A 10,035-nucleotide genomic window follows, 5' to 3' on the forward strand; every position below is an offset into this window, starting at 1 on the left:
AAAAAAAAAAAAAAAAAAAAATACGTATAATAATGTGGGAAAACATTAATCTCTTATTAAGCTCAAATTGCATTTAAAATGTGTGTTATTTCCCCCCATTCCCCCTCCAACATGACTCCTTAAACGCCACTTTATTCTAATACAACCACCAACTATTGTGATTAGAATTACAATAATAATGGGAGGGGGGTTGCTTGCGTGTGTGTGTGTATATATATATGTGTGTGTGTGTGTGTGAGGGGGGGGGGGGGGGGGGGGGTCTCTTTATCCCTCTGCTCGTCCATAAATCGCATCAAATGACAGTCGGTCAGTGAAGAGTTAAAGGGAGGAGACGCAGAGTGACACGCCTCATTGGGTAGATTATGTGCCGCAAACAAAAAGTGTGTGTCGGTGTGCCAGTCAGCCAGAGCAGCGGGCCCCATCTGCACGCCTCCCTCTCTCTCTCTCTCTCCCTCTCTCTCTCTCTCTTTTCTCTCTCTCTCTCCCTTTATCCGTGCTGCTCTCTCTACCCCGCCCGCTCACTTCTTCTTCTTCTTCTCTAGTGTCGGCGCGTCTCTGCAGCAGCAGCAGCAGCAGCAGCAGCACTGTCACTTTCAGCTCACCGGGGGGGAAATGTACTGACACTATACGGAGCATACCGGGAGCGCACCTCCTCATCATCACCTCCTTCATCCTGCAAGCAACACAGACTCACAGCGAGAAAGCAAGCAAAGACAGCATCCCCCTTTCTTTTTGCTTCTTTTCGGGGCTTTTTCTCTTTTATTTTCTATCCCCGGAGCTGCAGGCTTGAGGCACTGACTGAGGGGCTTTTGATTTGCAGCTTCCGCTCGCAAATTGTGGATTATTGTTCCTCCTCATCGACGGGAAAGGAAAAGGTAGGTTTGTTTGTGACATGCACAAAAAAAAGCTGCTTTTTCTTTTTTGGATAGTTTTTAAAAAAGACCGTTTGTGCGTTTTTTTTTTGTATTACGCGGAACAAAAAACCCGCAGATGTTTCAGCGCCGCGGACACACAAAAAAGCCCCGCAATTGAGTCACAGCGATGATTTAGGACAGTTTGCAGCCTGGCACGGCTTTAGCAGATGGGTTCAACACCCCCCCCCCCCCCCCCCCCCCCCCCCCCCCAGTCCCCGCGCACCCCCTTATACCCCCTTATACCCCCTTTACCCCACCCGCAGTGGGTCTGAATGGGAGGCTGGCTGCTGCTGCTGCTCTCCTCCAGGTTCTGGATCTGGATGTGCAAACACGCCGCTGTGTAGCGCACATTTGAAGCTTTGAAGCAGTGAAACATGTTAGAGTAGAATATTCCGCGCACTGAGGACCGTTTCTGTCCCTGTGAACATAAAGGGGGTCTGTGTGGAACCGGAACAAATGGTTCCAGCGCAGCGCAAAGAGAGACTTTGGAGAGGCTCTCCGCTGCTCCGTGCGCAAAATGTTCCACACAGAAGCTTCCTGAGCCTCTTAGAAAGATATAAAATGCTCTAAAATCAGCCGGATTAACTAAATATATTATTATTATTGTAATAATACCGCGTTTAATCAGATTCCAGCCCGATTTTATTTAACAAATCAGAAAAGGAAATCAAAACCGGGAGCAAAACCAGATCAGACTCTCGGTTTTTTTTCTTTTCTGCAGCCGATATTTGGGCACACAGACAATAATCAATAATCATATTTTTTATTATAATGCATTTGTTGATTGCACGTTTTTATGCCTGGTTTGGATCGCTGATTTAACGCCAGGTTGCTTCACACGTTTTGCGCAAAACAAACTTTTTCTCCAACTGTGTTTTTTATTTATTTTATTGAATATGAAACTCGCAGCGCCGTGAACGCCTCAAGTTGTCTGAGCGCCTGGTTATGATTTATTGCACGTTATAAACTGTTAATAGGAGAATTAAACATCAAAATAAATCACACAGTGACTGTAATAAAACATAAAAAGCCGCGCGAATATATAATATAGGCCCAAAATGCAACAACAATCAAGTTATAAATTATTAGAATGCTCCGTGTCAGAAATAACAATAATCTTTTTTCATTATTTCAACAAATCGGAAAATAATCTTCGGGATTTTAACCCTTTGATGCACAACATGGGTCTAAAGTGACCCGACTAAATAAATATTAATATTCTATATATTTGCAATACATTAATTTCATCATTCAGTATTGCAAGTTTTCCTCAAATAACTTGTTTTTGACCATCATACATCCTAATTTTTTGTTTTAATTTTGTACTTTTTGAATAAAAACCCGTTTTGTATCAGTACGCTTTTAATGCACAAGGTCATTTTTGACCCATGTGTGTTATATCATAATACAAAAAGTATTTTTCTTCATAAAGTATGAAAGGAAAAATGGATATAATGATATGTTATAATAAAAAAAAAGATATTCAAACACACAGCCAGCATGAAATAACATGGGACATGAATGAATACGCGTCATTTTTGACCCTTGTTGTGCATTAAAAGCTGTTTATATGTTATGCATCAAAGGGTTAAAGAGCTTCCTGACAGCGTGGAAAGCCTTTTATTTTGTATTTTTTCTTTTATTATATTTAATGCATCACTCACGGCTGCACAACGCGCGTAAAATCCAGCCGGATCAGGTGCAGGTTTGTGTTTGTGCGCTCCGCTCGGGCTGGATCGTGTAATTTCGCGGCCGCAGCAGCATCTAAACACACTCAGAGGTTAGAAAAGGGAGAAAAGAAATAATTAACTGGTCGTGCTGCTTTAATTACAGTCTCAGAGGGGAACGTGCTGGATTATGGTAATGAGGCGGCATACGCTGCCGCTTGTAGGAAGGAGAGAAAGGTTGGCTGACATGAAATCACTGACTTTGACAGTCCACTTGAAACCCATTGGACATGCTCTCTCCATTGGACATGCACGGACCTCTTTTTATTATTTAATCCTCCTTTTTTTTAATCCTCATAAGGAATAAAGCTCCTCTAGTGATTCTATAACGCAACTTTTAACAAATAAACGCGTCCCTGCAGCTTTAATATTAGAGGAATGTTACATTTATTGAATATATGATAATAAAAACACATCATAAAGCAAGATAAAGCGGCTCTTTATCATATCTCTGTACTCCTGGGACTTCACGCGTCACTTTAGGAATATTATAGGAATTTTATGGGATTTTTTTCTTTTTTAAATACAGCTGACGAGGCGAGATTAACCGGAGCCCGTAGAGGCCTGCTAATGCTACTATAAATAATACTGTTAATACTAATGCTATTTCTTTAAGTATATGATAAATATAATTTAATATCAATGGAGACGGGCAGGAAAATCCAATGGTAATAGACCGTTTTATCTAAAATAATTTAAAAGGTTTAATTTTTAATATTATTATTATAACAATATTCGTAATAACAACACCACAGCCACAACAACAACAACATATAATAATAATATTGTAATTTGGACTATTGTTATTATTACCCACATCTTAAAATAACATATTATGACATATTTCACTACTAATATTGACATTATGACAATTATTATAGGCGATATTTAGATTTTTCCTCAAATAAAAAGCTTTTCACAAGACAAAAATGATCTAAAATGCATTTGCGGATTATTCCCTTCTTATATAAATTATAATAATTTTGAAAAAAAATCATCACGTAATGATTTACTCTACTTTTCTTCTTCTTATATAATAATAATAATATAATTGACAACAGTGGGACAGCACATCATTAGGATGCTGAAGGTGATGCCGTCATGAACTTATTACGGGGTTTGAATTAATTAGAAAGCCTGGCCAAAAAAAAAAAAAAAAAAAAAAAAGACTAAAAAGAAAGCGGGCCCCTGACAGCTGCTTTAGCCAATCTGTCTCGGAAGAGATTTATTTCCTGTCAGCTGCGACCAAACAGCCAGTTTACACACGTTTACGGCGACATTTACGCGTTTTTTCTCCTGAGGAAATAAGACAACGAGCCTAAATTTATTATTTCATGTTTTGTTTTGTTTTTTTGTTGTTGTAGGAAATCTTAATAGACAATAAGAGTTTGTAGTAAATCTGCCCTGTGCGGGATTTAATCACAAATATCACAATATTCAAGATGCACAAACAGCAATTGCGCCGTTTTTCCTATTTCTGTTACGATTATACCTAATTTTCGTGCGTAATTATTCCAAATGGTGCGGTGGGATTTCCTAAATCAGAGCTGCTCATATCTTAATCAAGCAGGAGTTTCCTTTGAAATTCTGTGTGTTTGTCAAATCAAATGTGATGCATTTTTATACTGCTATATGTCTGATATTTTAAATACATCTTCAAATTAATTCCACACTGTAAACTGTAAAAAAAAACCTGTTGTTTTTACCGTAATAAATACAGGACTTTAAAAAAAATATTACGGTAAAAAGATATTGGCCCTGTTGAGTTCAGGTTTAAGATTGTCATTTTATTAAATTTTTTTACTGTATAAATAAAAGGTTTTTCCATCAAAAGAAACGCTGTTCTGCCATATAACTGACAAGAAAATACTTTATAAATGAAAACGCGTAAATTAAAGATTTTACCATTAAATATTACAGTATATTTCTGTTAGAGATATGATGTTTAGTACATTTAACAGTGAGAAAAAGTGTTTTTTACAAAAGATAAATGCAAAAATTACAGTGATGCTTGTATATATATATTACAGTATATTTTACAGTGGAGTAATCTATTTTTCAAAAAAACAAAACTGTAAAAAACACTGTTTTGGCTAATATATATACATTTACAGTGTTTCATTGTTACTGAAACTGAATTAACCCATTTATCATTTTACATCTTTTACTGTCATGGTTTAGCAGTTTTACACTGTAAAATCAGACATTTTTTACAGTGTAGATTGTGCAAAATGCATATTAATCCATTGACTGATGACTCTGGAACCATAAAACCTACAGACATTTTTTACAGTGTAGGTCTGACATATCTGTGGTTTTCTTCTGTTCCTGCAGAGTGAAATGGAGGAGTCCAGCTCGCAGAAGTTGGTGTGGGACGGGGACGCCAAAGCGGTCCAGCAGTGTCTCACGGACATTTTCACGAGTGTCTACACGACTTGTGACATCCCAGAAAACGCCATCTTCGGGCCCTGCGTGCTGAGCCACACGTCCCTGTACGACAGCATCGCCTTCATCGCGCTCAAATCCACCGACAAACGCACAGCACCTTACATCTTCAGGGTGAGGGGCCTTAAAAAACGCTTTTATTATCATTTATACTCATTGTATTTTAATTTAAAAACCAGTATTCTGACTTTCCTTATCTTGTTTGGTTAAAAAAATAGCCAAATGTTATTTTTTATTCAGTTTTTGATTACAAATGGTGCCCGTTAACCCTTTGAACATGGTCTAAAGTGACCCGACTGAGGTTTTATATTCTATATCTTTGCAAAAAATTAATTTCATCATTCAGTGTTGCAGGTTTTTCTCAATTTAACTTGTGTTTGATCATCATGCATCCTATTTTTTTGCTTTCATTGCTTACTTTTTGAAAAAAAACCCTTGTTGAATCACTACGCTTCTAATGCAAAAGGTCAATTTTTGACCCAAATTTGATGTAATAATACAAAAACTATTTTTCTTCATGAGTATGAAAGGAAAAATGGATATGATGATCTGTTGAAATGGAAAAAAAAAGATATTCAAACACACAGCCAGCATGAAATAACATGGGAAATATTCTGACTCTCTTTATTTTGTTTGCTTAAAATGTTATTTTTTATTCAGTTTTTAATTACAAATGGTGCCAGTTAGCATATTAACAGGCCTGTAAAAGTATTTTATTTACAGTAAAATACCGGCAGCTGTGGTTGCCAGAACTAAAATACAGTGAGGTTTCTACTGTAAATCTAAATGTAAATATCAGCAAAAAACTGTAATTTATACTGAATAATCCCATTACTTTTAGGATAATTGTGTCATAATGGTATTTCTCCATTCATTTTACATGAAAATTGTATATTTTTTTAAGCAAAACTGCTGTTTTCTACAGTTTATGACATTAGAATTTAAAGTTGTCAGCTATTCTTTGATTTACGGTAATTAAAGGTGTCATTTTTTACAGTGTATGTTTTTGCTGTGCAGCATCAAATATAGCAAATATATTATCATAATTGTAGGCCTTTGTGCTATTATGCATAACTGAAGCAAGAAGCTGAAATAAAAAAAAAATATATGTATATATTCACATGCACGAGCAGCAATATTACACTGTCTAGTTGGCAGATCTTTAAATAAATGATAATTTAAAAGAATTAACACTACACTGCAACAAATCCCACCTAAAACCTAAATTATTATGATTTATATAAGAAGGGACTAATTTGCAGATCATTTTTGTCTTGTGAAAAGCTTTTTATTTGGGAAAAAATCTAAATATTGCCTATAATAATCGTCATAATGTCATAATATGTGAAAATATTTGGTCTGGAGGTCTTTGGGTGACATAAAATGTCCTTATTTTCAGCAGTATTTTTGCCTGAAAGTGAATTTTAAGCTCTTTCTCAGTCGTTTTAACTCATCGGTTGTGTTTTTTTTTGTGTTCAGGTGGACACGTCGGCGGCCAACAGCACCTCGGAGGGCCTGATGTGGCTCCGGCTGGTCCAGTCGGCCCGGGACAAAGAGGAGCAGAACCTGGAGGCCTACGTGAAGAACGGCCAGCTCCTGTACCGCTCGCTGCGCCGCATCGAGAAGGACGAGGAGCTGCTGGTCTGGTACGGAAAAGACCTGATCGACCTGCTGCTGCTGAGCGCCAGCAGAGCGCCCGCCAAGACCAAAGGTGAGGGAAGACACATGCAAAGATAATAATTTGTGCATTATGAGACACCAGGATAGATTTAAAAGTCTATTTTTGTCAGGACTAGGGTTGGCAAAAGTATCGATACTCAAAAAAGTATCGATACTAAAACGTTGTATCCGGATACGATACTCATTTTCAAAAGTATCGAGTATCTGAAGCTTGTTATCATAGTTGCAGTTTCTTTTTGCACAACTGTTTTTTATTATTAATATTAATTTTGTTGCATTTTTCTTGTTAATAAAAATATTTCTGTTAAATTTTGGGGTCTTTGTTTTTATCCTTGTGGCATCGAAAATGGTATAGAGTATCGAATATTTTCCTGAGTATCGGTATCGAGTTGAACATTTTAGTATTGTAACAACCCTAATCAGGACTCATTTCCGTCTTTGTTCCTCTGCAGGTTCGTCCCACCACTCCTGTCCAGACTGCAACCAGCGGTTCCAGTTTGAGTTCCCGTTCTTGGCCCACCTCCGGTTCCGTTGCACCAAAAGATTGCAGAGCATCACGGGCGCCGACGAGGAGTCGAGCAAGGAAGGCGGCGCCGAGCGACCAAACACGACCCCAACCAGGAGCAGCCCCAAGCTGGGCCGCTCCGAGGGCTTCAGCGGGCCCCAGGACGCCAACAAACCCTCCACGGACTTTCACAACCTGGCCCGGGATCTAGAGAACAACCGGACCAGCCCGCCCAGCGACAAGGAGGCCGAGATCTGCAGCGAGAGCTCGGGGAAGAGGAAGTTCTCGGAGATGGAGGAGCGGGAGTGCCGAGGGCCGAGCCTTCCTCAGTCCAAGTCCAAAGACGAGCTTGCCACGTCGGCGCAGAACTACAGAGGGGCTTACGGCCTGGAGGAGAACCACAAGTCCTTCTCCCCGCCGGCGTCCACGGAACTGAGTCAAGGCAAGCGGAGCGCCTTCACCGAGGTCAAGAAGTCGGCGCAGAACCTGAAGCACCATGGCCTCGGCAAGAACCTGCAGAGCGCCAACGCCGAGAACAAAGACGGCGGTCGTCCCAGCAGCAACCCGTCGGAGAAGCACCTCAACATCCGGCAGGTGCTGTCGGAGACCCAGCCGCCGCAGACCTCGCCCATGGGCAGCGCCTTCACGTCCGTCACCCAGCAAGGCGGCGGCGGCAGCGGCGGCGAGCGGAAGAGCGCCTTCAGCCAGCCGTCCCGCTCCTTCTCCCAGATCTCGCCGCTGGTGATGCCGACCAAGCTGCTGGACTGCCACCCGGCGGTGGGCGACACCATCTCGTCCAACAGACTCTACCAGGCCGACCACCTCGCCGCCAAACTGCAGGGCGCCGAATTGGGCGCCAACTGCCCCGTGCCGGGCGGCATGGCCAAGCAGAACCCCTTCGTCTACGCCACCACCTTCTGGCCCAAGAACTCGGGCGCCATCCAGCTCCAGATGCCCTCGGCGCTCACCCTCCTGCCGCCCTCCTTCACCTCGCTCTGCCTGCCGGCGCAGAACTGGTGCGCCAAGTGCAACGCCTCCTTCCGCATGACCTCGGACTTGGTTTACCACATGCGGTCCCACCACAAAAAGGAGTACTCCATGGAGCCTCTGGTGAAACGGCGGCGCGAGGAGAAACTCAAGTGCCCCATTTGTAACGAGTCCTTCCGGGAGCGGCATCACCTGTCACGCCACATGACCTCCCATAACTGACTCGTAAAAGACTCGTAAATAAATAAAAGGAGGGACTTTTTTTCTAACACGGAGGGGACTGCAACCCCGCCTGGATTTTAAGCAGTCCGTCACTTAAAAATACAAACACACCCTTGCACTTGTTTTCACTTTTGGGACTATGATCTTCTGATTCCTGTTCAGTCTGTTTACTTTTCCTCCCCTGTACAAAATGTCATGTTTTGGGTGTATGCAAATGCGTTTTGACTTCAAAAATGGATCTATTTATGAAGCACTTAAAAAGTTTGAGAATAAGGGAAGATTTAAATATGTGTAAATGTACAGTAAGTTGTATTTTATATCATATAAATACAAATATAGAGAAGAAATACAAATGTAGTCACACGTCATGGTTTACAACGCAAACGCAAGTTTTTTCATGTCTAACGGTGAATATGGACACAAATTGGGATATTATGTCTAAGACTATATTTCAGAGTGCATGTAATATTAAAATGATATTGATTTAAGATGCAGTCTATACATTACGGTGTAAATAATTTGTTTTATTTGAAATACAAAGTGTAATATTTTGTGTCAGTGGGGAATAGTTTCAGTGTTTCTTCCTTTTGCGGAAATTTACTACTTGATAGTTTATCTAATCATCACGTTGAATGCATTGACAATAAAATAGCTTTATTTTCAAACTGTGGCCTTCCTGCATTGTTCATTTATACACTGTGTGACTGAAAAATATGATTTCCTGATCATTGATACCATCTGTCTTCATTTTGCATTTATAAAACAAGCTCAACATTACGTTTTTATTGTTATATAATATATAATTTTGAAGCTTGATTATTTTTCCTTATTCTAATCCTCATTTTTTCCTAATTCTCCTTATTCTTTTTCATATTCAGTTTGTTTTTCATGTAAAAAAATAAATAAATACAGTTCATATAGTGCGAACGTCAGTATAAATAAAATTAAATAACCTCCTGGTATATGTTTTCCAAATAAAATTGAAAACAATAAAACCATAATTTAGTACAAAGTAAATTAAGGAGGTTAATGTTTCCTAATATGTTAATTTCCTCTTTAAAAATACGAGCACAAACACCGAAAAAAAGGGGAAAATATGAGGGGAAAAAAACAAAAATGTAGTTATTTTCCATATAATAGATCATTTTTGGCTGATAGTTTTGATCAGGACTGAAGATGATTGAAAGATTTAACCCAAAAAAGTGGGGAAAATGTCGTTTTATTATATTATTATGACTATTATTATCATTATAATTATTATAAGCCTACTATTATTATTATTATCATCATGATTGACACGAAGTCTTCATTAAACGCAGATCGCATAAATTCTGACGCAGCTATTGAAGTTTTCCCCTGAGAGATCGCTTCAATTACTAATTATTAATATTAAAAAGGTTGGAAATAATAACATTCCGATACATACTTGCAAATTTTACACAACATACGGTTTAATGTTTAAAATACAGATTACGGAGCTGCATATAGATTTATTTCTGGAGGTGAAAAACATATTTAAAAAGACGAGAGAATTATTTTTAATTCGCTCTTCAGA

At 39.3% G+C, this 10,035-nt stretch overlaps 1 protein-coding gene across 2 annotated transcripts; it reads left to right on the top strand.

Annotated features, from left to right (window-relative positions):
* Window positions 1-258: 258 nt before the first annotated feature.
* Window positions 259-9,133, top strand: prdm8b (PR domain containing 8b). Of its 2 annotated transcripts, XM_059337929.1 has the most exons (4): window positions 259-875; window positions 4,976-5,200; window positions 6,566-6,797; window positions 7,219-9,133. In XM_059337929.1, the coding sequence occupies exons 2-4, from the start codon at window positions 4,982-4,984 to the stop codon at window positions 8,478-8,480; spliced, it is 1,713 nt and encodes a 570-aa protein (XP_059193912.1). In that variant the 5' UTR covers window positions 259-875; window positions 4,976-4,981; the 3' UTR covers window positions 8,481-9,133. The 2 variants fall into 2 exon arrangements, with proteins under 2 accessions (XP_059193912.1, XP_059193913.1); XM_059337930.1 differs by lacking the exon at window positions 259-875 and having other exon boundaries at window positions 4,775-5,200.
* Window positions 9,134-10,035: the final 902 nt, after the last annotated feature.

Source organism: Centropristis striata, chromosome 7 (assembly GCF_030273125.1).
Source record: "Centropristis striata isolate RG_2023a ecotype Rhode Island chromosome 7, C.striata_1.0, whole genome shotgun sequence".
Lineage (NCBI taxonomy): Eukaryota > Metazoa > Chordata > Actinopteri > Perciformes > Serranidae > Centropristis > Centropristis striata.